General features: G+C 39.6%; 2 protein-coding genes and 5 pseudogenes across 5 annotated transcripts in view; 4 read left to right on the plus strand and 3 right to left on the minus strand.

Moving 5' to 3' along the window:
• Positions 1-20,152, minus strand: part of LOC144629502 (ubiquitin-conjugating enzyme E2 G2-like) — a 94,691-nt gene extending 74,539 nt beyond the window's left edge. The window contains exon 1 of the mRNA XM_078487723.1: positions 20,140-20,152. The gene's annotated coding sequence lies outside the window, so the exon portion shown is untranslated. The remainder of the gene's footprint in view (positions 1-20,139) is intronic.
• On the plus strand, positions 1,939-5,758 carry LOC144629488 (uncharacterized; annotated as a pseudogene). Its single transcript, XR_013566381.1, has 3 exons — positions 1,939-2,079; positions 2,746-5,033; positions 5,524-5,758. The product of XR_013566381.1 is annotated as an uncharacterized LOC144629488 (transcript).
• LOC144629494 (cyclic GMP-AMP synthase-like receptor 3 pseudogene) lies at positions 6,485-9,373 on the minus strand (annotated as a pseudogene). Its single transcript, XR_013566382.1, has 2 exons — positions 9,298-9,373; positions 6,485-8,739 (listed from the first exon to the last, which is right to left on the minus strand). The product of XR_013566382.1 is annotated as a cyclic GMP-AMP synthase-like receptor 3 pseudogene (transcript).
• LOC144629496 (cyclic GMP-AMP synthase-like receptor 3) lies at positions 9,492-23,609 on the plus strand. Its single transcript, XM_078487719.1, has 2 exons — positions 9,492-9,625; positions 21,915-23,609. Exon 2 carries the CDS (start codon positions 21,918-21,920, stop codon positions 22,938-22,940), a length of 1,023 nt encoding a protein of 340 aa, XP_078343845.1. The 5' UTR covers positions 9,492-9,625; positions 21,915-21,917; the 3' UTR covers positions 22,941-23,609.
• LOC144629499 (cyclic GMP-AMP synthase-like receptor 3 pseudogene) lies at positions 10,034-11,436 on the plus strand (annotated as a pseudogene).
• LOC144629495 (cyclic GMP-AMP synthase-like receptor 3 pseudogene) lies at positions 16,142-19,363 on the minus strand (annotated as a pseudogene).
• A 377-nt stretch (positions 23,610-23,986) lies between the features above and the next one.
• LOC144629498 (cyclic GMP-AMP synthase-like receptor 3 pseudogene) lies at positions 23,987-26,448 on the plus strand (annotated as a pseudogene). The gene is made up of 2 exons (XR_013566383.1): positions 23,987-24,089; positions 25,258-26,448. The product of XR_013566383.1 is annotated as a cyclic GMP-AMP synthase-like receptor 3 pseudogene (transcript).
• Positions 26,449-26,816: the final 368 nt, after the last annotated feature.

The raw sequence follows: 26,816 nt of genomic DNA on the forward strand, positions 1-26,816 counted from the left end.
CTACTGAACGTTCAGAATACTAATAAGATGGCAAGCCCAACTATATAGGCGACATGACAAACGCGAGTGTGCACGTCTAATTCTTTTTCTTCAGACAGTGGAAACAAGGTACTTTTAGCCACTATGAATTGCTAGAATTGAATTTTCTAAAGGTTCTCATCGACATGCGTCAGTGAAAGTAAAACTACAGAAAAAGGCCTTCTGAGAGGAAATGGGAATAAAATTTTCACATGCAAAAATACTAAATTGGGCATTTCCTCTAGGCCAATATGACAAAATTCAAGTGAATACCCAGACCACCTTTTGGTCTTGACAGCGTGCACTTTTGTGCTTTTTTCCGACAACCTTTTTCGCATTAGCTGTAAATTACGTGAATTTGATCGCGCGGCTCTTCCAGTAGTGTTATAATTTCTTTTAAAAAAGCAAGTATTTAAGCCATGCAAATACCATAAATCGTTACCTTCATCGTGAGAAAACAGAGAACACGTCGGACTCACATTTGCACATCTATGTGAAACGCTCATTTAACGGCATTTGGAGGCTGATCAAAACTCAGTTTTTCCGTGGACAACCATCGTGCAATTAATGCAGCCCTCTTCATGTCATTTTAGACATCACATCAACTTCGGTTAATGCACAACCATCGTGCAACCCTCTTCATGTCATTTAAGACTACATCAACTACGGTCAATGTTTCAGCCTTTTCAAACGCTATTTTGTTATTGCATAAGCCTGGGATTGAGGTTGGAAAGATATCATCCTCAAGGATCCTCAAACGGTTGCCCATACATAGATTTCAACCTATTGTGTATTTGGATGCGCTCCTTTTCGTCGAACGCAATCATGTAAAAACCAAATTTTGTGTGAATATTGGGGAATATACAGAGGTGTGTTGCGATATTAAAGGGACTATGTCACGGAGATTTCGCAGATTTTTGGTCTAAACTGTTCTGAAATTAGTGGAAGGCAACTAAACCAATAAAAAAACAATATCTTTGAACATCTAAAGGAAGATATAATCTTAATTTGCGGATAGAAATCAAGCTAAGACTACAAATATCGATTCTTTGAAGACGCTCCGAAACAATTTGTAAACGTTTGCCTAACGTCTTCAAATTGCAATCCGTTTCCATGCGCGCCATCCGCAGCCAATAATGCTAGTTAACAGTTTCAGTGCTCTAATATAGCAATTTTTAATAAAAATGGACAATTATTTCTAGGTTTCATGCGACACAAATATAAATTTTGGCTGTTCAAAAATCTGGTAAAATCTGTGACATCACTCCCATGATAGTCCCTTTAAATGATTTCAGTATTTTCTGGTTTTCAGTCTTAAGTCCCGAAGAGTGCGGACTCTTTGTTTGTTTGTTTAATGCCGTCGTTGTTCTTGTTTCTACAGTTTGTATACCCTAACTCAAATTAAGGAGAAACAGTAAGGTGCACATTACTGAAACGTTTGCATTGTGCTTTGAGCACGCACATTTTTAACTTCGTTGAAGAAAAAAAAAATAGAATTCTTATTAGGCATGTTCCTAACGCAAATAACATCATAGCTATTGTATATATTTGCGGATTCAGAAGTGCTCATAAACGGGACGGGGAGGTTTTACTTAAAATGGGCCTTCTCTTGTTGGAAAACAAAGGGGAGGAGTCCAAGTAAAGGTTGACCCTGTTATGTTCAGGAGCGGGCCGCGAACATTTCAGGCATAAGGAGGGGAAGCGGCGTCCCGCCGTTGGTTTATCCTGCAAATACGTTTTATAGCAGTGCTTTATGATTATGCAGGCGTAAAAAAAATCGAAAGTTTGTGTGAACCCCTTTCGAGTTCTCCGAAAACTCATTTATTACACGCCATGAGGCGGAAAATATAACGAGCCATCGTTGCCTTGCTTACACAACAGAACACCTTGCCATCCCATCACACCATGGGCTACATAACTAAAATTTGTATATTAAAAATGTAACAACAAATACAGACCATAACCCTTCCTTTTTCAGATCATCAACAGGAAAACACAATCTAAATGTCGGGAACAAGGGGAATCTCTACTAGACGGGAGGACTTTGCCGGCCGAACAGAGGTAAAAGGTGTTTAAATGTAGGGGTCAATTATACTTAACAATTAGATTACGAAGCCGAGTTTTCTGCAAGCGAATAGTCAACGAGGCGTAGCCATTCTAGCCCATTCTCGTTCCCAGAGCCTACGATCCTTCAGTTTGACTGTTACTCAGAGAAAACGAGGGCCCGACAAATATGGTCGACAAAAGGTCTTCAGTGCTCCTTTTTCCGGAAAATAAATTAGCAAGATTTACCCATTATTTTGTGGTTGTTTTTAATAAAACTTTTTTTTTATATTCCGCTTGTTGGATGTGGGATGTGGGGTGATTAAAAGCAACACGCGCTCGTGGAGTAACTGTTGACTTTAATTTTTTCATCGATGTTTCAATGAAAATGTATTTTTTTCTATCGTTTCTCGGTAGATTGTGAATTTCAATACTACGGTCCTACGTAAGTACTGAAAATTCGTGCCACAAATTACTATATCAAATAGTTAACTTTAAGGCGAGCTAGCCCACTGAATAGGCCAAAAAGGAAAGAAAATTTTGTTATATTTTGAGGAATTGCTAGATGTTTCTACCGCTAATAGACTGTCGACAGCTTTGATTCCCCGGGTATAGTACTCTTTGGCTGCCTGTAGTTTCAAACTAAACTTATGCAAACTAAACTTATATATTCTTATCTAACAGACTGGTGACTTCTATAATCCCGCTCTTCTTGATGGCGTCCAAAAGGTGGGAAATAAGGCGAAATTAGGATCAGCATATTGCAATCTTGGCGATGCTTATTACGACCTTGGCGATTTTGAAAATGCATTACAAAACCACGACGAGTATCTTAAAAACGCTGTTAAAGTAGGCGACAGAGCTGGAGAAGGACGGGCAAATGGATGTCTTGGCAAAGATTACAACAGTCTTGGAGATTTTGAGCAGGCCACTGACTGCCATTTAAAGCAACTTGAAATTGCCGAGGAAATGGGAGACAGGGCCGAGCAGGGTCGAGCTTATGAAAGTCTTGGCAATGCTTATTCCAACATGGATAATTTCAAGACAGCCATTTTATGGTTCAAATTGGCGCTTTACGTTGCTAAAGAAATAGGAGACAAGGCAGAGATCGGAAAAGCAAACGGTAACCTTGGCAATAGCTATTTCCGCGATGGTGCTTTTGACGACGCCTTGAAACACCACCGGTGCCATCTGCGTATTGCCAAGGAAATGGAAGACAAATCAGCCAAAGGAACTGCGTATGGAAATCTTGGCCATGTTTATTTCTGCCAAGGTTTTTTCGAGAAAGCCATGAAGTTTTACAAACTAAGTCTATATTTTGCCAAAGAAGTGGAGGATGGCGCAGAAGAAGGAAGGGCGAGCTACTGGCTTGGTTGTACTTTTGAATCCATGGGAAGATTAGTTGAAGCTTTGGATTGTTTTCAGTCCAGTTTGAAGCAGTTTGACAGCATAAGAAGTCGTGGCCAGTCAAAGGATAACTGGAAAATTAACTTGCAGAATGAATATAAACTTGTGAACATTGCTATATGGAGAATTCTTGTGAAACAAGAAAAGTATGATGAAGCTCTCCTTGCTGCTGAAAAAGCACGTGCTCAAGCTTTGATTGACGTTTTGAAATCGAAATATAGGTTTGAAACTGCTCATTCTGGATCAGATGAAGAGGAAGACGCCGTTCCAGACATGATATCCCAGCTTCCATCAAATGCCATTCTTATGCCAATTGACAATGAAGATCGTAAGCTGTCAGAGCATGAATCTGGAATAGGTCATTTTGGTTTAGACAAACGAGAAGATGGTGCTCGCAACATTTTAGTGGATGTTCCCTCGACCACCGTCTTCTTGGCGATTGACAAAAAGGAAATTAACATCTGGGTACTCAAAGGGAACGGCGTTCATTTTAGAAAAAGCGAAATTGGTGAGAGATATTTGGACGATGATGAAACCTTGTCCTTTGCTTCGTTAACACAAGCTGCCTACCCTCTTCCGGAGGACGAAATTCTTTCAATGGCCGCTACTTTCGCTGTTGAGGCTAAATATATAAGACGGCAACGAGCAGAGCAGATGAAGAAGGCATTACGAATTTTGTATGATGTCGTGATAAGTCCAGTTGCAGACTTACTTGAAGGAGATGAATTGATCATCGTCCCAGATGGTCCATTATGTGTAGCTCCTTTTGCTGCATTTATAGGCCCCGATTCCAATTGCGATTCCAGTTCCATTCCGATCCCAAGTACCTGTGTGAATCGTACAGAATCCGAGTCGTTCCATCGCTGACCTGTTTGAAACTGATTGAACACTCTTCAGAGTACCACAGTAGAAAAGGTGTATTACTTGTAGGCAATCCATGTTTGGCGGAGATTGTTACCAACGAGCCATGGAACTGGAACCTTCCACAAGCTGAAGAGGAAGTCACGGCTATTGGCGGAATTCTCAATAGTGAACCCCTAATTGGAGAGGACGCGACGAAAGAGGAAGTGTTGAGGCAGCTCACGTCTGTCACCTTAGTACACATCGCTGCACAGGGCAGTGACGAAGTCGGGGAAATTCTACTGACCCCAAACCCTACAAGGCCATCTAAAATACCCGAGCTGGAAGACTATATGCTGTCGATTTCAGATGTGATGGGTATTCAGCTGCGAGCACGACTGGTTGTGTTAAGTTGCTGCCATAGTGCACAAGGGAAGATAAAGGCAGAGGGTGCAGTTGGCATTGCACGGGCATTTTTGGCAGCAGGGGCTCGTTGTGTTTTGGTAGCACTGTGGGAGATCGACGATGAAGCCACTTTAGAGTTCATGAAAGGTTTCTACGAACAATTGGTTGTAGGGAAAAGGGCCAGTGTGGCTCTGAATCAGGCCATGAAAAATCTTAAGGAGTCGCAGAAGATTGGTGACGTGAAAGACTGGGCTGCCTTTCAACTAATTGGTGACGATGTGGCTTTGGAATTTGAAGAAGAGGAATGAAAGCTGTACAGAGTAAGTTAGTAGAAACTGCATTTTTACTGCATTTAAAGTCACCATCCAACAGAACTCATACAACTGTACCTAAAAACAAACCATTAGTTTTAGTCCTTTCGAATTTCTTTTCAAGTTTTAAGTTAAGGGGTTTCCATCATGTTTTCATGTCCTCCACAGTATTAAGACTCTGTTTACTCACACATTTTAACAAAATTCCTCATAGCTTTTCAATTCTTGATGGTTTCTATGGATTCATGTTGCCTTCACAGTCAACGATCATGATATTGGAAGTCAGTTTGAAACGCCAATAAGTCTTGGACCGGAGACTTAAAAATTACAAATTAGCGAGCAACAGTTTCGCAGTGAAATAGGGGGCCAATTGTAGCCCATTGAATTAGGACGGAAATATCATTTACAAACCAAATATTCACGTTTTTTTTATTTACCTTTCCTAAAATGAAGGATTCTGATCGTTGGTATTATTATCTTTCTTTCTTTTTTCTTATAGCTTCAACTTAGCAAATCTTAGCAGTTCCGGCGATCCACCCTTTTTGCACCTCACGTTCAAGCAGCTTTCACGATGGAAATGATGTGTTTGGCTCTGTATTTGGACACTGACATGGAGTCGTAACTGGAACTTTAAATACACAACCAGGACAACTTAGAGGAGGCTAGCACTATAACGAAGTCTATTTCAACTTTGTAGAAAAAAGACAACTGTTTTATTGCTTAGGTCGGCAAAGAAACAGACGAGACCATGAGTGCTTTCGGCAAACCCTCGTGACGAATCACACGGCCTTGCGCTGGCGATGTTTCATTCTGCAGTCTTTTTCGGCAAACCCTCGCTGAAATTTCTGATTCTTATCGCCCAACAAGCACTTCAGAAATTGTCAGGTCAGCTTTTCGTCGGTATGATACGTAATGTTGCTTAGCAACACCACTGCCAAAATATGCGGGCTCAAATAATTTTCTAAAACAAGATTCTGGCCGAAAAACATTGCTTGCCGTATTACCAACTCACTGTGACTGCTCGTGTAGGCTTTTATCGATTGACGTTTCGAGCGTGAGCTTTTTGTTTCAATAAACTGGTTTACTCTGGGCTAACCGGTCCTATCCCCCACCGGGGGGAAGGGAAACCACAAGAAGAACTTGTTCTATTGAATAAAAAATACTAACAATAAAAATTGAAAATAAAAATAAAACAACAACAACACAAACATAGGAAAGTAAATTATTTAAATTGAGTCAATTAACTTTGAAAATAAAAATTATAAAAAACAACAACAACACAAACATAGGAAAGTAAGTGATTTAAATTGAGTCAATTAACTGTTAACCTTTTCCGGTTTAATAGCTGCAATGTGGCTGTCAGAGCCATCATCCATTTAATTTCCCCATTTTCCAGTTAGGCTGGATCTATTTTCTTGAAAAGTTAATACAATAGACAATAGCATGTACATAAATTTTACTAACTGAATCGTTAAATTTGTTGCTATTAATATCTCACGATGATATTTGTACTCAGTAGACCGGTTACCATGCCAGGTTATCTGTAGTTCTTCTGATCGTGCAAAAGGGCAAACAATGATTCAAAGACAGAATTTTTATACATAAATTGTTGGATAATATATCTCTTATAATTAGACATTTTAGGGAGTTTGTTTTCAGCATTGGATAGTTAAAATTCGACAAGAATCGATTTCACACTGGTGTCGCAGGCTTTACAAATTCTTCCTGACAAATCCTTAACTTGAAAATCGTTTTTTGTATGACCAACCAAAAATACCTTCTCTCAAAAGAAAACAATTTTTCATGGCTATGTTTGAAGCTTTTATAGCAAATATCCTTTAACTAGTGTAAATAAGTAATACAACCAAAGGTAGCGATAAATTCTAGTTCTTACATAAACAGGTTTTCTTTGTATTGACGCGTCGTAAGCTACTAGTAAATAAAATTAAAATTTCTTTGCATTTGTCATTTTATTTCCCACTCATTTAAATTAAAACACCTCGCGGCATTCCAATTAACGTCAGCATAAAGTATTCTACTTTGAAAACATGTTCAACATGATTAAACTCTCTTCCCTACGTACTTGCATTTTACTGTCAGTTAAGGAGAAACTGGATGCTTATCATCGTCGAAAAGGCAACCACTGATGGAACATAGTGTTTTCACGTTATTTCTGATTTAGCACACATTTGTTAAAAAAGAACCTGCTTGTGGATGTGCGCGCGATTATACAAAAGACAAAAGATATATACATGCTTTGTATATAGTCCATGGGGTCAAAGGCCCTTGCAATCTCTCTTGCTATGTTTCTCGGTCTTTCGCACGAATCCCAGCGTCGCACCAGCCTTTGAAACCAAACCCCGCCCTTCCCCTCTCTACTGTCTCTACATTTCTTCTTCTCTAGATCTCTTTTGGCCTGCCTCTCTGATGATGATGATGATGATGATATTGCCCATAGCACGAGTTAAAAAGTAAATTTCAGTAGCAATTTGTAAAGCTCGCTTATATAAAATGATATCAGCTCGTTTAACGAACTTAATTACCAATGTTAACTTGCTGAATTTATAACCATGTATTTCAAAGTGCTAATTAGCTACAAGTAAGTGAATGTGATCACGATCAAGAGTTCAATGTTTGAAAAATACCAACACTGTTCGGCTATTCATGCAAGGGTTTGATCCCTTTCTGCTTCACTATTCAGGATCCTTTTCACTCGATATGCCATGTTGCTGACCACCACCTCGTCAATGTCATCTAGAATATTTACGCCATCAAGCCAGTAATGCGGAAGATGTCCATTCTCCAGGAATCTCTGCAGCTCAGCAAGAAAGCCAACAAAGTGGTCGCCCAGCGAGGTCCGGCCGGCCCAATTCCCACGCTTCTCATTAATGTAGTGCATGAACGCTGTCTTCAAGTGATATGACTCCAGTCTTCCAAGGGAGGTTCGTTCCCTTTTCACGATGGTTTTTATGATTCTGAGGAGCTCGTGTCTGCAACCACCATCTCTATCCATGTACTCCAAAATACTTTTTTCCTTTAATGAAAATGACTGCCTCCACAGAAGACCTGGACTAGAAACGTACCTTCGTCCCCTGTACGCCTTGGCCACATAGTAGCTGTCTGGACTGATTTGAAAGCAAGGAACGAGATCGGCTGATAACAAGTTCTCACCGGTTTCCTTCTTGTAAATATCCACCTGAACAGCTGGACCGTGGGCACGCACAACCATGTCAACATCAGACCGTGGTAATCTAGCTCTGAAATCGCTTACTGCTTGATCAACGAGACTGTAGAACCAACCATTGCGAAGGCGCTCGGGATTTATGTAACCTTCTGGTCCTGCATATTTGCGAAATTTAGTGTCTGCTCTTGCCTTAAGTCGCACGTACCCAGGGACATCTGTGTCTTCTACCATGACCTCAGGATCGCCCCAGAGCCACGGTGCAGTAGTTTTCAGGACCACCATCACATCCACTTCATCAGCAGCTTCTGTTTTCAGCCTCTCATACACGCTTCCCGCGTACTCCAGCCTCAAAATGGGAAGTGTGGACTTCTTTCGACAGTACCACATAATCTGGTTTTCAACATAATCTTTTACCAGCTTTTTAGTACGAGTCATATCAGCTTCTGCGATCTTCACATGGTTGACAGAATAATTACGAAGTTTTCTCGTTAAGGTGTCGTCTCCAACCAACCAGTTCCACAGTGACATCATCTAATGCATAATTATGATAATTTAGATAATTTGAAAAGTCTGAACAATCCCAATATTTGGATGTTGGATTAAAAGTTTGGAAACGTTCGAGACATGTTGAACAAACGTTTGCTTTTTCTCACTTCGTCCAACATATCCCAACATTTTGAAAAGCCATATAGGTGTGTCACCATTCAAATAAAAGCATTCATGAATGCTTTCATTTAAATGCAAGCAGTATGTTTGTGTCCAATTTTTGTCTGGATGAAACGCAAGCTATTAAGTATGTGACCATTCAATGGAAAGCCAGTTAGCAGTACTTTCATGTGGTACTGTATATTAAGTAAGGTGGATCTAAGAGGCCGATTACATAACGAATTTCAGCCCAGGGGGTGGGCTGGAATTTTGTTGTAATTGCATGAAGAATTGCAGCCCAGATTCAAGCAGAAACCTTCTCGTGGCCGCCATTTTGTTTCGTTTAAAACACCATCACTGCGCATCCCTAAGCTTACGGTGACTCCAATCAATTGCTAGCTAAATTATTTCTATTTCTCAGTGAATACAGTATTTATAACCCACCTTTAGAACTTTAACAGGTTAGAAATCGACTAGATTGTTAACGTGGAATCAAACAGGAGTAGAACAAAAGCTTTTGCCATTAACATAAGCTACTCACAAGCACTTCCGGTTTTTCTCGGAAAACCTAAAATTTATGCAGAAGGTTACCATGGTTATGATTCCCGGAACCATACCAATGTTTTCTCGGAAATACAGGAAGTGTATGTCTATTTATGTTCATGTCAATCTGATTGATTAGCTTATTTCCAAGACAAAAGCTTCTTCTTCGACAGTGAAAAGGCTTATTGTTTTGCGTCGTGTGTTGCAACTTTACCCTTTCTAATCCCAGGTTAGTAGAAAATTAATTTTTACAAGGAATTGCTTTCCAGTAATAGTGATTACAGCAAACATTTTATGCTAAGCGTATGGACAAGTTTGAAGTTTCTGAATAATGTGGACATTCGGCACATTTTTCGAATAACGTGTTAAATAAAGACAACGTTCCTCGCCGTCACATCAATTAGGGACCTTTATACAAAACCACGACGGCGACACTGACGACAATTTTGCAATTATCCTAATTCATTTAGTGCGTTCATTGGTGTCAGAACTCACCTCTAGCTAAATTATAAGAGAGTATTTAAAAATTCAAACAAGAAACATGAAAAATTCGCCGTCGTAGTTCACGTTCTCCAGACTACGCAGAATTTGGTCATTTCATGTTGTTGTTTTGCAGAGGACGACTAAGAAATGTACCAATGTGGATAACGCACATGCAGAGTCATTGTACTGCTCATAAAACCTTTTGTTTGGCGACGTTTTCGTTGCCGTCGTCGTTGTGGTTTCGAAAGGTCCCTAATTCAAAATGGCGGACGAAAATCTTAAAAGAGCTTCCGTGATAACACTCGTGTCTTCGAACTTCCTTCTAGCTTCCTTCTAGCTTACAGATCATGGCATTCCGGTTTCCACCGCAGCAGCAGCAACAGCAGCATGCAGTCAAACTATAACTCAGAAACTTCGCGCTTATTCAGCGAGACACGTCAAAATTAGAACGGTTGACATGGCACTCGCCAAGTTTCTCATGACTGAGGTCGTCGAAAAGGAGATCCTGCGGAACTGCTTTGCGAAATCCTCTCTTCCAATACTAAAGCTTGAATACCGAGGCAGCATGTACGAGGGCTTGAAAACAGAAGCTGCTGATGAAGCAGACTTAATGGTCGTGATAAACGCAACGGAGGCAGAAGTCGCCATTGTTGAAGCCGGGGTTCCAGGGTATGCATTCCTAAGACCAGTAACCAACGATCTTCTGCATTCACCCTTTCGGCAAGTGTGTTCTTGGCGTCAAGGATATATTTCACCCCATGCTATCCATTATTCCTGGTTTAAAAATCTGGTTTCTGGAGCTGTCTACGATTTTCAGAGAAGATTTCCGTCTTCGCAATATAGGATCTCAGTTCTTGACCACGGTCCTGCTGTACAACTTAATATCTACTTGAAACTATGCCCGTTAAACCCGCTGCTGTCTGTCGATCTCGTACCCTGCTTCCATATCATGGACAGATACTACGTACCCAAGCCCTACAACAGACGGAAATTGGTTGCAAACCGTGAGCTCCTGTGGAAGCAGTCATTTTCTTTGCAGGAAAAACAGAGATTGCAGTACATGGACCGAGAGGACCATGGCTGCAGGCACGAGCTACTCAGGATCATCAAAACCATCGTTAAAAATGATTGTATCCTTCGTTTGTTGAGTTCATATCATGTGAAGCATGCCTTTCTCCACTACATCGCGACACCCCGAATCTGGAATGGCGAAAGCTCGCTCGGGGATCATTTTATTGGTTTCATGAACTCACTATACGGCTTTCTGACAAAAGGCTCAATCCCTCACTTCTGGGTGCCACATTTCAATGTTCTGGAGAATATGCCAAATCCAGGAAATGCTTTTCTTGTGGCATATCGTTGTGCAAGGATCGCTAATAGCGAAGACGTAAGAAATGCTGTTCTTAATGGCCAACATGACATTGTTTAGAAGAATACAACAGTTAAAGCTATAGTCATCAGCTGTGGAATATTGTCCATGTTCTCACTTTGTTCAAATGAATTTAAGTAATATGGAAATTTTGCACCATCAAATAATACTACAATAATACAACTGAGAAAAAATGTAGTATTTTAGCGTTGTCAACACGCTTTAAAACTTAACTTACTTTGTTCTGAATGTACCAAGGAAGTACTTTGGTTTGAGCCAACCAGAACTGCCATACCATATTTTGTGTAAACATTTTTATGTTTTAGTTTATGAATTGCTGATTGTAAAACGAATTGACAGTAGTGTAGCAGCTTTCCTAAGCTTGTAACTCTGCTGGCCCTCTAGTGTAGCAGTTGCTATTGTTGTTTTGGGGGCAAGGAGCATTGTCTCTGTTGTTTCACTTTGTTCTATTGTTCTCTCAAAGGGAAGCTAGCCATTCATGTGAGACCTTGTGAGAGCTGCTTCCCGACCCATTTTTAACGATGCCTTGAACTGTCGCAAGTGTGGTTTCCATGGCAACACGTGACATGCAAGATGCGTTTGGGTAGCAAGGATACCGTGGAAAACTGAGTAAAACAATCTTTGCACTAATTCGCAGTATGGCCCAAAATAAGTAATTTATGCAACGCATCGGCATTGAGACTCCATCACAATTAAGTTATCTGAAAGCAAAACAACATAATTTTAGCCGTGCTCTTCAGTGTGCAAGGATCACAGCCTTTTTTTAAAAAAAATTAATAGTATTATAATAATTCAAGAATATACCTGCACAGCATATTTCTGTGTCCCATTCACGTATACTTGTTTACTGGTTTATTTTGAAGAGCCTTTACGAGAGCCTTTCTGAGGTGCCTAGCGGAAACAGAAACTTAGAGTTGTAAATCCAAACTGGTTAGAAATATAACACATACTCGAGTTCTGGATTGGTTAATTGCACTTTTGTATTTTCAGTGTTTGGCTATGCTATAACAGAGTTCCCCGGCCAGTTAAGCAAAGAAGCGTTTGTTAAAAGTTTCTGCTCCATAATATATATTAAATAAAGATACTATGTATATAAAACAATTCTTCGAAATAATTAATTGAAAACTGGAGAAATAAATTAATTTTTAATATAAATTATTGCATATGCTTATATTTTGGATAGATGTTTTTCTTATTTTGCGAAAGTGTCTTACCTTGATCTTGTATATCTTATGAATAAATTTTGATTTATTGTTTAGGCTTTTATTTGTCATCTTCATTACTAATTTATAAGACATTTGTTGGCAACGGACTCAGCAATAATCACCCTATATATATATATATTCGGCAAACGAATGCCGAAAAAAGAAAAAGGCAAGAATAATTGGAGCCACATTTCAGAATTGAAGAAATTGAGTTTTCGTATCTTTTCGTAACATTTTGAGCTCACGCACTCCCGAGTTAACTACCTAACTGGTGACTCGTATTAATTGATTTCTATTTCGAAGAATCATGACAAATTTTTCCGAGAAAACCGGAAGTTTTCATTACAAGCTCCCAGACGCATTTGATTGGCTGAATATCCATTGATACAAGTCATCAAAACATTATTTCCCGATCTTTACTTCATTCTCTCCGCATTGGACAACAGCAGGTTAGACGCTGCATGTGAACAAATTGACGTCAACTGATAGTTGACAGCCAGGATTATCATAACCCAGACGAATAGTATTAGCCAAGTACTACTTAACAATTAGACTACGAGCCCGAGTTTTCTATGAGCAAAAAGTCAACGAGGCGCAGCCGAGTTGACTATCGCTCATAGAAAACGAGGGCGAGTAGTCTAATTGTTTCAGTAGAAACTCTAAAGGATTTCAGTCCAAAACCTACAATATTGTGCACTTTGAAGACAAAAATCAATAAAATTTACCGCGTAAAGAGCTACCCACGCGCGTGGCTGTTTTCTATCGGCCAATAGAAAACAGTGGGAGAACCAATCAGATTCACGGATTTCCAATAGAACACAGCTGAGTTTCTACTAATAAGAGGTAAATACCAAATGCCCCACGGTGTCGACACAAATATTACATTTGGACTATTTATGGCTCTCCGACTTAGAGCCAGAAAAACAGGCAATTAAGTTAAACAACCGGTCCCTAAACTAAAACTAGTAAGAGTTTTTGCCAAAATTGTTCGCAAGAGATGTTTTGGCAAAAAGATGTTTGATAACTTAACTAGTTAATTTCAGATGGAGTGGTGAAGAATTTCTTAAGAGGTGGCACATGCATGATTTTATACCATGCCATAGAAAATACAACCAATCAGAATACAGAAAAGCTGTTGTATATTCGACGGTATTCAACCTAACCTTCCCATCGTGCAGTGTGATCTTTCTACCCCGAAAATATTTAGTTAGCGTTTTTTCTATGGCATGGTATAAAATAGTTACGCAACACTTTCTATAAATAAAATAAAATGGGATTTTACAGTGGGATCTTCCACTAGGTGGCTCTTCTTGATCCCACTGATTCCAGATCGAATTGGAATTTGGAAGTGTTGGTTTTAGTGGAGGGAGGAAAACCGGAGAACCCGGAGAAAAACCCTCGGAGCAAGGACGAGAACCAACAACAAACTCAACCCACATATGGTACCGGGCCGGAATCGAACCCGGGCCACATTGGTAGCAGGCGAGTGCTCTCACCACTGCGCCATCCCTTCTCGTGGTATACCATTGAATATCCCACTTGTCACTTGTATTTTCTTCGTATACACAGTATACCGCGAAAATACAAGTGACTCGTGGGATATTCCATGGTATACCACTCGAAAACGTTGCATAACTAGTATATATACTTTTAAGGCCTCCTGAAGAATACGAAAAACAGGCACTTGCAGTAATAATGATAACGTCTGAGTATTAAGGAAGAAGCTGTGAATATCAGTTTAAACCTCGATATAGACCTTATATAACGCTAGAACAGTGTTTTACTTTACAGTGCGGACACTCGAACCATGAACACTTGACATTTTTTTGGGCCTTTTTGACGGTTAACCAATGAGAGCTCTTCTTATAAACAAAAGGATTAGCATTTTTTTAAGCGCCGTCCAATCACAGCGGTGGCGGGAAAATATAATGTGAGTTTTTTTTTATGTCAGCGTCTCGGCAATATTTCGAATGTGAAATGGGCTACGCACCTGGGCCCAGTTGCATAAAGATACTTAAGATTACGTGAGATTTTCTGCAGCCTTTTCCTGTGCTATGAGGGGTTTTCTCCCGTGCTTATAAGGATAAATCGGGAGAAAATGTACTAAAGAGCACTGGAAAAACCAAAACGCTTTGAAAACATTCATCGTAACGCAGAGAGATGTTGCAGAAAATCGCTCGTAATCTTAAGTATTTTTATGCAACCGAGCCCTGCTAACTACGCTGGTAAGTACATATTTTTTTCGCTAGAATCAAGTTATCTTTCAAGATTTTATTGCCACTGAATTTTTTTTATTCCTGTTACGCAAAGGTGAATGCAAACTCGGCGTCAATCGACAGCAAGGGATTTACGACAACTCAGATTTTTATCTTCCACATGAAAACAAATAAACTCGCTCTTGCTACTAAACAACGTAGATTTCCTTCAAATGCAGGAGCAAATTAGACATAATGTATATCAAGATCAAAACTTTATTGAATAGAAACTGTTCTGATTCAAAATAAGTCCAGCAAATAGCATACTTTAGAAAACACGGATATGTCTGATTCTGTTGCTATTTTTATCTCATCCGTGGGAATAAATAAACTCGCTCTTGTTGCTACATATACACAAATGTAAATTTTCTTCAAGCGCAATAAGACAAAACTTTATTAATAGATTCTGTTCTGATTCAACCTTATTGTCACGTTCTAATAGTCTTAAAGTAAAACTTTATTTTTGTATACAGCACAATCACAACCAGAAATCTAATTACAGTGTAACAGAACCGGCACATTATTTGAAGCAGAAATGAAAACACGCAAAAATAAAAACACAACAGGGAACATACATGTATCAAACGCAGTTTACTGCAGCATAACATGAGTAAAGTACAATTTTACCATTTGTATGCATTCGTTTTTCCGTTTACTGCACTCGGAGAGGGTCAACAATTCCATGTTTATACTCTTCGATATCACTTGGCAATCTCCAGTCACAATTTTTCTATAATTGAACTTTATTTCACAGCGCTTGCTGAAGAATAATCAAGTCTCTATCCAAGGCAGGACGATCTAAATATTTCGCTGGGTTCTGTTTCCTTTTGTCCTTCAGCTTACAAGAGTGGACATCATTACACAGGGGCTTTTCTTTTGATGTTGTTCAGTTCGGCTTCTAATACGCGTCTTTCCGCTAGTAACAGCTTATCAGGAGACGGGAAGAACGAGTCCAAATCCTCAGATTTCACGTAAGCCAGTGACCTTCGTGAGCGGAACCCCCTGTTTTCGAACTGAAGCGAAAGTCTTTCTAATTCCATGCCTGAAGATAATGATTTGAGCCACACATAAACTTCACTCTTGTCAGCCATGATCGTTTCACTCTCAATAAATGTACCAGCCTCGTTATAAAGTCACTTCGTGATTGGATGATGCCAAAAAAGCGGGAAAAAAGTCTTGGTGTTCATGGTTCGAGTGTCCTCACTGTAATGTATTCTCAGTAAGGTTTCCCGTAAACAATATAACTTTTCTGCCATTGATTCTTTCCGTCAAAACGTTCTGTCCCATACGTCCTGTACATGTACCCGGGTACATGTTTCGGATTTTACTGCATGGAAATATACTCTGTCAATACAATTTCGACCTAGAATGCATACTTACATAATCTTAGAAAAGGGACAGAATGTTTGGTGCTATTCAAGAATTTTATTCCTTTCTGCTTCACTGTTGAGAATCCTTTTCAAACGATATGCCATTTGCCCGACAACCACACGGTCAATCTCGTCTAGAAGATTCACGCCTGGTAGCCAATAGTGCGGAAGATTTCCCCTCTCCAGAGAAGCCTGTAATTCCCCGAGAAAGCCCACAAAGTGCTCCCCCAGTGAGTTCCAGCTGGCCCAATTATCTGTCTTCTCTTTAATGTAGTGCATGAATGCTGTCTTCAGGTGGTATGAGTGCAGTCGTCCGAGTGATGTCCTCTCTCTGTTGACGATGGTTTTCACGATTCTCAGTAGCTCATGTCTACAGCCGTGGTCATCTCTGTCCATGTACTGTAGCAGTTGTTTTTCCTTAAGTGAAAACGACTGCCTCCAGAGGAGCTCGGACCCTGCATAATGCTTGGCAACAAAGTAGTCGCCAGACCCGATTTCAAAGCAAGGGACAAGGTCAGCTGATAACAGTCTCTCGCGATTTCCCTTTCCAAAGAGATCTAGCTGAACGGCTGGCCCATGGTAGCGCAACGATAGCTGGACTTTGGAACTTGGCGATCTAGCTCTGAAATCTCTGACTGCTTGGTCAACGAGACTGTAAAACCAACCATTGCGAAGGCGCTCAGGAATTATATACCCTTTGGGACTGACATACTTGCGGAGTTTCGAGTCAGCCATGGTTGTCTTCAGTCGCACATACCCTGGTATGCCTGTTTTCTCCACCATCACTTCTGGATCACCCCAAAACCACGGCTTAGTTGTCTTCAGTACTACCATTACATCTACTTCATCAGCAGCTTCTGTTTTCAGCCTCTCATACACGCTACCGGTATACTCCAGTTTCAAGATTGGAAGCGTGGAATTTCGTCGACAGTACGACATGATCTCATCTTCAATGTAATCTCTCACCAGCTTTTTAGTACGAGTCATATCAGCTTCAGCAATCTTCACGCGATTAACAGAATAATCACGAAGTTTCCTTGTTAAGGTGTCGTCTCCTACCAACCAGTTCCACAGTGACATCATCTAATGCATAATTGTGAAAATTAAAATAATGTTGACTTTAAAGTCTGAACGATCCCAGCATAATTAAGGATGTTGGTTAAAATTTTGGAACCGTCTGGCTACCCTGTCGAGACATGCTGGACAAATAATAATAATAAATTATAATAAATAGAATTAAAAATAAATTAATGTTTGCTTTAACTTACTTCGTCCAACATATCACAACATTTGAAAAGCCATATGGGTGCGTCATCATTCAAATGAAAGCTATTGAGCAGTACTTTCATGTGGTACTGTTTATAATGCTGTACAAGGTGGTTCTAACTTTCTAGTGTGTGACCATTTAAATGAAAGCTACTGAGTAGCACTTTCATGTGATACTGTTTAATATGCTGTATAAGGTGGTTCTAATTTGTAAGTATGTGGATGAAATTCTAGTATATGACCATTCAAATGAAAGTTATTTAGCAGTACTTTCATGTGGTACTGTTTACTATGCTGTACAAGGTGATTCTAACGTTTTAAAAGTTACAAGCACTAGGGCTTCATTCACAGACTTCTGACTATTAACATGAAATAGTACTTTGAAGTGGTACTGTTTATCTAAATTGTTTTACAAGGTGGTTGTTTCAGTAACAAATCGGCCACATTTTTTCATGGCTACATTTAAACAGAGTTAATAGAGGGAGACTGATTAGAAAGGGCGTCATTTCTATGGTCTACAAGAGAGTAGACCTTGAAAAAATATGGTAGATTTGTTTTACACAATACATGTAACGCGGAAAATTTACCGGTGACTTTGATGTCTTATATGGAAAATCAGTGCGAAATCGTGCGCGCATGTGACTGCCCGTAAGATCGCAATTTTTCCATAAGAAGCCGACGAAAGTGTGGAAAATTCGTCTAAATGTTCCAGCTAACTTTTCACAATTTGCCGGATAATGTTTTTGTTAACGTCACGTTAATTTCTCTCGTTTTTCGTAAGTTACGTCATTTCCATGGTCTATGCTCTCATTGACCATAACTTTCGACCAGTGAGCGGGCGAGAATTTTCTCAGTTATTGTATAAATCTTTTATAGTCTTTGTGGATAAAAACTCTAAAGCTAGTCACACACTAGGGGACTAGTCGCAGGGACTTATCCCTTAGTGTGTACACACTAAAAGATTGACCGATTTGTGGGACTATTGGTCCCTGCGACTACTCCCAGAAATCAAACCAGCTTAATTCGTGGGACTAGTCGCAGGGACCAAAAATGTGGTCCCCGCGACTAGAATTTCGATGCAAAATACGAGTACACACTAGGGGACTGGTCCCTGAAGCAAGTCCCTGCGACTAGTCCCCTAGTGTGTGGCGACCTTAATGAGCAACCAGGCCGGTACTGAGCATCAACTACAGGTGGTGCTGTCTTTTAATTTCATATTGGAAACATTTTCGTGTTTGACTTCGATATCGCGATAAGTTTTGCGATTAGTGGAATTGATTGTAAGTCGCCATATGCATGCCGCTATCTAAGCAAACTGTCTTCCCGAATAACTGATACTGGCCTTGCTCAGAATCTAACTCGTAATCTCCCGAAACTAGACATTTCTGACGTGTGGGGAAAACAAACGACAAATAAAGCAGCTTAGACAAATATAGTCTCAATGAGCAATGTATTGCACAGATCATGACATTAAAAATGATGATGGCTAACTCGTTTTGTTTTCCACGAAATCTTGGCTCATCCTCGGTGTAAGAACCTCTGAAACTCACCGGTGACGTAAAACAAAGAACGAACAAAACAACAAAGAGCGTCAAAACAATATAGAGCAGGAAAACAATAGCTCCAAAACAAAGAAAAATGTCACAGGTTCTTACACCGAAGTATTGCGGAAACTTCGGATAAATTACTAGAAATCACATTTCCTCATGTAACACCTGAGGTTTTATAAACCTCAGCTTCCTAGCTGACTTTCTCGAACTTTTAAATTCGATTCAAATCACCACAGACAAATGCGTACGCGAACGATATTAAACGCAGCTGTATCTGAAAAAGTATGGCGGACTACAAGCTGCCGGTGACTTAAATCAATTGCTAGCTAAATTATTTCTATTTCGTACTGAATACAGTATGTATAACCCACCTTTAGAACTTTTAACAGGCTTGAAATCGACTAGATTGTTAACGTGGAACCAAACCAGAGTAGAACAAAAGCTTTTGTTAAAGCCACTCAAAAGCACTTCCGGTTTTTCTCGGAAAACCTAAAAGTTCTGAAGAAGGTTACCATGGTTACAATTCCCGGAACCATGCCAATGTTTTCTCGGAAAAACAGTAAGTTTATCTAGCCCACCTGTATGTCAATCTGAATAATTGGCTTATTTCCAAGACAAAAGCTTCAATATTGAGGTCTTGACGGTGAAAGGTTCATTGTTTTGACTGTTTTGCACGTACCGTGTCGCAACTTCACATTTTCTACTCACAAGATGGTACAAAAGATAGATGTAAATCAGGAAATGCCTTTCTTTATTGGGGCTGGATTTAATACAGCAAACGTTTAATACTAAGCGCATGTAAAGTTTGAAGTTTCTGAATATTTTGAACATCAAATTGTAAGAAAATTATAAAGAGAAAATCACAGGAATAGTATGTTTCTATTTAAGTGTCTTCGCTTGGTCATTGTAATAATATAATAATAATAATAAAAGATTTATATAGCGCCATATCCATGGCTCATGGCGCTTTACAGTAAAATATTATTAAAAAATGAAATTTACTTAAAAAATTTACATCAGTGAAAAAAAGAAATACTAACAAATAAAAAGCTAAGCTGTAAAAATGGAAATAAAACTAAGAATCATTGAAGCCTTTAAATGAAAAACTAACTCATTAACTAACTAACTTAACTAATTAGCTAAGTAACTAACTAACTGTCTAACTAAACTATCTAATTTACTGGTTAACTGACTTGTATATCTAGTATAAAATAAATTAAATACTGTTTGCTTGAAGGTTGTTAAGGCTATTGTTTGTCATCTCTAAAAATAGAACAAATGCCAATAATCGTCCTATAATCGGCGAACAAATGACTCGAATTAGATTTTTCAATATTCTAAGAATCATGGCAACTTTTCCGAGAAAACCGGAAGTTGTCATTGCAAGCTCCCCAGACAGATTTGATTGGTTGAATATCCTATTAACCTGGCATATTGCACAAGTCATCAAACTATTATTCCTCAATCTTTAGTTCGTTCTCTTTGCTTAAGATTGATGTTTACGATTCCTTTGTTTGTTGCCGCTCAAGACTGGTAGGTTAAAAGCTACTGTTGGTTATAAATACGGTACTGAGAGAAACACACACATTTTGAACAGAAATAACTGCTACTTTTGTCCACAATGTGTTCATACGGTAGCTCTAACCGTGTTTTTCTATTGTTCATTATTTCAAGAATTAGACACGCTGTTGCTTCAAAAAGACGTTTAAATCGATTCCTTAGTTTTAACCCAACTTTTAAGAAAATGTTATAAGTTATAATTGTAAATAATATCTTTTTCTAAGGCGATTATAAAACCGATATTCGTGGGACGCCATTTTGATCCTTCGACTAGGTTGTGTGTCACCATTGTTTACTTTCACCGATCGAATAAGTGTAGCTAAATAATATTATTAAGAAGAACTCGCTTTGGCAGAAATTCGCTTTCTTTTTGCGAGATGGGCTTTGTAAGCGAAAGCAGGTGACGTCGTTTCGTCGATGCTGCACTGAAAAAAAAAGAAACTAATCGAAACGAAACCCCTTAGTCGCTAACCTCTTTATTTCTTCACTTCAGTCATTTCAACCGTCGTTCAATAATAAATTGTAATTGCTCGCAAATCACATTTAGAGTTTCACTGAAAACTACTGAAAGTGTTATACTCGTTTTGAAAACAAATTTTTGGATCACCTGAATCGGTGCTTGTGGCATCAATATTATCTTCAACACCAGCAAATTAATGTTTAGCTTATCCGTTTACGTTAGGTTCTCACAGATCACTACTAAGTAAACCACCATAGCCAGTCATTGCGTCTGTTACTTACACAAACATAACTATTAGGACGTTTCTTTACCATCTAGTCTATAAACTCTCTAGGCAGTCAGTCTTATGGATGGTTTTCTGCACTTTCGACCTTCGTCTGCTCTGTCTGTTTGTTCAGACCTTTCAGGTGCTTATGCACATGTTTGGCTGTTCACTCGGCAGTTCATTCGGATCGTTGTTTCTGCAGTTTTCATCCGTTACTTACATGAACAGTAAAAGTCGAAATATTAAAACCTACAGAGTTCCGAAACTTTTTGGTTTTAATATCATAAATGGCATGCCACAGCGTTGGAACTACTCCTTCGCTTCGAATAATCAAAATAACAAAATTCTCACCAACATTCACCAGTACATCTCGCAATAAATTGGAAATTCTTATTTAAAATGGTAGTCCCTAAGTAGGAGCTTGGAAATAACAATATCTATTTCGGAAACGTTCATTGATAACTTACATTGCACAGCTTCTTCTTGTTGGAAACGATTGCATGTTTATAGGAGCGAGCAAGTTGGAGGATTAGAGAAAGGGGCTCTGATAGCGAGGAGGATGTCATGGTCGCTATTGTGACTTAGATAGAACTACTCCCCCCTTTGCACACCTCAGCCAAATATGTTGTAATTTTTAAAAGTGTTTCCCGGGAATTATCAAAGCTCTGATATATACCGGGGATTTACACTGCACGATCTCTGTTTATTTATCAGGTTATGGCGCAAGCACAGGCAAAGAAAGGAGATTCGTTAACAAAGAAGCTTCGTGATTACTCCGTCAAGTATGTTAAGATTTCCGAGGACGATATGAGTAATACAAGATCGCTGGTGAGAAAGTACATTGAAGACCAGGTTATGATGTACTGTCAGAGTAATTCCACCCTTCCAATCTCGAGGCTGGAGTACACTGGTAGCGTCTATGAGAGGCTGAAAACGGAAGCTGCCGATGAAGTGGATATAATGGTAGTACTGGAAATAGCCAAGTCAGAAGTCGTTGCTAAAGATTCCGGGATACCTGGTTATGCCAGACTCATGTCCGCACCGGGCTCAAAATTTCGCGAGTATGCAAGTCCTGAAGGGTACATAAATCCGGAGCGCCTTCGCAATGGATGGTTCTACAGTCTAGTTGTCAAAGCAGTAAATAATCTACCACGTTCTGACGTTAATATGGTTGTGCGTGCCCACGGTCCAGCTGTTCAGCTGGATATCGTCGAGAAGGGAACTCGTGAGAAGTTGGTATCAGCCGATCTCGTTCCCAGCTTTCAAACTGGGCCAGACAGCTACTATGTGGCCAAGCCTTATACAGGGAAAAGATATGTTTCTAATCCAGATCTACTATGGAGGGAGTCATTTTCACTGAAGGAAAAACAAATCCTGGAGTACATGGATAGAGATGGTGGCTGCAGGCACGAGCTGCTTAGAATCGTGAAAACTATCGTAAACAGAAACCCAACGTCACTCGGGGCTCTGGAGTCATACCATTTGAAGGCGGCCTTCATGCACTACATGAATCAAGGACGTCAGAATTGGGTTGACGAGAACGCATTAGAAAGGCATTTTGTTGGTTTTCTCAGAGCACTGCAGAGCTACTTGGAAAGGGCAAATCTTCCGCACTATTGGCTTCCCGGTGTAAACCTTCTGGAAGACATCAACCAGGTGGTGATCGGGAACGTGGCAGATCGTTTGAAAAAGATCCTGAAACAGAAAAGCAAAGCCGAAAGAAATAAAATCCTTGCATGAATACTTCTTGTACTTCAAACAATGACTATTTTGAACTCTTGACCTAAATCACATTCGCTTACTTGTCGCTAATTAGTACGTTAAAAGACCTGGTTGTAATATTTAGCAATTTAATCGTTAAACGAGCTGATTTCATTTCAACATTTTATATTATACTTGTACCACGTATGATATTTCACCATTATCATCATCATCATCATCATCATCATCATCATTATTATATGTGAGCAAATTAATTCGTTAGACGAGCTGATTTCTATTGTACGATTTCTTTTGTATTAAGCGAAATTTATAACTTGCTACTGAAATGTACTTTGTAACTTGTACCAAGTATAATTAATATTTCATCGCTATCATCGTCATCATCATTAGCAGCAGCAGCAGCAGAGAGGCAGACCAAGAAAAACTGGTGAAAAAAAGTAACGACACTGTAGAAGGAAAGGGTGGAGGTTGTTTTTCAAAGGCTGGTGTGAAGCTGGGCGGGTTTGTGCGAAAGACCGAGAAAAATGGCAAGAGAGATCGTGAAGCCCTATGTCCACAGTGGACAAACTTACAGTAATATACAAAGCGTATATATCAGTTGTCTTTTGTAAAATTGCACATGACCAAGGCAGGTTTATATTTCGAATGTTCGCCAAACCAAAAATTACGCGTACATTAACAGAGTAAATTATAGAAATAGTATGTTTTTCTTATTTTGCGAAAGTGTCTTCAATACCTTGGTCTTGTACATCTAGTAAATAAATTTTGATTTATTGTTTAGGCTATTATTTTTCATCTTCATTACTAATTTATAACACAACTTCGGCGAACGAATGACGAAAGAAAGAAAAAAGTCAAGAATAATTGGAGCCACATTTCAGAATTGAAGAAATTGGGTTTTCGTGTCTTTTCGTAACATTTAAAGCTCACGCTCTCCCCAGTTAGCTACCTAACTGGTGACTCGTATTTGATATCCATTTCTGAGAATCATGACAAATCTTTCCGAGAAAACCGGAAGTTTTCGTTACAAGCTCCAAGACGCATTTGATTGGCTGAATATCCCATTGATACAAGTCATCAAAATATTATTTCCCGATCTTTACTTCATTCTCTCTGCATTGGATTGATTTTCACGATTCCACGATTTCTTGCCGTTCAAAATAATTGGTAGGTTACAAGCTAGTGTTCCTTAATAATACTATTTATCAAAGAAAAGCGCGCATTTTTAAAAGGAAGAACTGTTTCGAAACTGTTAGTTTGTCCACGACGTGTTAATACGGTAGCCCTAACCGTGTTTTTCTATTGTTCAATATCTCAAGAATACTACACAATGTTGCTTCAAAAAGACGTATAAATCAAGTCCTTGGTTTTAACCTAACTTTTGTAGAAAACGTTATAAGTTATAATTGTAAATAATACCTTTTTTCAGAGGCGATTATTATGAAACCGATATTCGTGAGGACGCCATTTTGATCCTTCGATTAGGTTGTGTGTCGCCATTGTTTATTTTCACCGATCGGAGAAGTATTGCTAAATAGTATTATTAAGAAGAACTCGCTTTGACAGAAATTCGCTTTCGTTTTGTGAGATGACTTTTTATAAGCGAACGCAGGTAACTGCGTTTCATTGATGCTGGACTAAAAAAAGATAATCGAAACGAAACCTGTTTAGTCGCTAACCTCTTTATTCATTCACTTCAGTCATTACAAAATTTTTGTCGTTCAATAATTGATTGTAATTGCTAGCAAAACGACCGCAAAAGTAGTTAATGTTTCACAGAAAACTACTGAGTGTTATACTCGTTTTGTAAACAAGTTTTTGATCAGCTGAATCTATTCTTGTGGCATCAATATTATCTTGAACACCAGCAAATGCTGGGTCGGTGTAAATTTGTGCTTTAAAACTAAAATTGACTTCACCACCATACGTTAGCTTACCGTTCATGTTACATTTACATCTACATGACCAGTATGTCTCACAAGAAATTAAAAGTAATGGCAGCATAGGCGGCGGAACGGGGGGGGCGGGGGCGCAGGTGGGCTGTAGCCCGCCCCCCAAACAAAAATTTGGGGGTGAGAGAATAAAATTTCTATTTTAGAAACGGTCATGAATAACGTACATTGAACAGCTACTTCTTGTGGGAAACGATTGCACTTTTATGGCTGGAAGAGAGAGCAAGTTAGAGGAGGATGTCATGTTGAATGGTCGCTGTTGTGGTTTGGATAGAACTGCTGCCCCCTTTGTACACCTCTGCCAAAATATGTTGTATTAAGTATTTCCCGGGAAAACATCAGAACTCTGATTTACACTGCACGATTTCTTTTTAATTTATCAGGTTATGGCACAAGCACAGGCAAAGAGAGGAGATTCGTTAACGAAGAAGCTTCGTGATTATTCCGTCAAGTATGTAAAGATTTCCGAGGCTGATATGAATTATACCAGATCGCTGGTGAGAAAACACATTGAGGACCGGGTTATGGTGTACTGTCGTCAGAATTCCACACTTCCAATCTTAAGGCTGGAGTACACCGGCAGCGTGTATGAGAGGCTGAAAACAGAAGCTGCTGATGAAGTAGATGTGATGGTAGTACTAAAGACAACCAGGTCAGAAGTCATGGCTGAAAATTCCGGGGTACCTGGTTATGCCCGACTCATGTCAAGACCGGACTCAAAATTTCGCAAGTATGCAAGTCCTGAAGGGTACATAAATCCGGAGCGCCTTCGCAATGGTTGGTTTTACAGTCTTGTTGTCCAAGCAGTAAGTAATTTACCTCGTTCTGACGTAAATATGGTTGTGCGTGCCCACGGTCCAGCTGTTCAGCTGGATATCCTTAGGAAGGAAACTGGGGAGAATTTGGTGTCAGCTGACCTCGTTCCTTGCTTTCAAACCGGGCCAGACAGCTACTATGTGGCCAAGCCTTATACAGGGGGTAGATCTGTTTCTGATCAAAATCTTCTGTGGAGGCAGTCGTTTTCACTGAAGGAGAAAGGAATCCTGGAGTATATGGATAGAGATTTTGGCTGCAGGCACGAGCTCCTTAGAATCGTGAAAACCATCGTCAACAGGGAACCAACCTCACTTGGAAGACTGGAGTCATACCACTTGAAGACCGCCTTCATGCACTACATAAATAAAGGAAGTCAGAATTGGGTTGACGGGAACGCATTGGAGAGGCATTTTCTCGGTTTTCTCGGAGCACTGCAGAGCTATTTGGAAAGGGAACATCTCCCGCACTTTTGGCTGCCCGGCGTAAACCTTCTGGAAGACATCAACCAGGTTGTGATCAGGAACATGGCATCTCGTTTAAGAAGGATCCTGAATAGCGAAGTAGAAAGGAATAAAATCCTTGAATAGCCGAACAGTGTCGCTACTTCTACTTCAAACAATGACTATTTTGACTTGTCGCCAATTTAGTACGTTTAGAGACCTGGTTATAAATTAAGGAGTATTTCCTATGTGAGCAATTTAATTCGTTAGACGAGCTGATTTCATTTATACGGTAAATATCCACTTCTAGGACTACTAGCCACCTCCACTTCGGTGAATGGTTGTTAAATATTAAGCGAAATTTACAACTTGCTTTGTAACTTGTACCAAGTATAACATTTTCACCGTCATCATCATCATCATCATCATCATCATCCTTAGCAGCACCAGCACCAGCACCAGCACCAGCATCAGCACCAGCAGAGAGGCAGACCAAAAGAAAACTGGTGAAGAAAAGTAGAGACAGTGGAGAAGGAAAGGGCGAAGGTTGTTTTTCAAAGGCTGGTGTAACGCTGGGGTTTGTGCGAAAGACCGAGAAACGTGGCAAGAGAGATCGTGAGGCCCTATGTCCCCAAATGGACAATATATAGAGCGTATATATCAGTTGTCTTTTAACCGCACATGCA

The sequence above is a fragment of the Oculina patagonica genome, chromosome 11, assembly GCF_052425735.1.
Source record: "Oculina patagonica isolate OP01 chromosome 11, crgOcupat, whole genome shotgun sequence".
Lineage (NCBI taxonomy): Eukaryota > Metazoa > Cnidaria > Anthozoa > Scleractinia > Oculinidae > Oculina > Oculina patagonica.

Excerpts from the sequence above, each read along its gene's own strand:
- LOC144629496 (XM_078487719.1), top strand. The coding sequence starts at position 21,918 with ATGGCGCAAGCACAGGCAAAGAAAGGAGATTCGTTAACAAAGAAGCTT.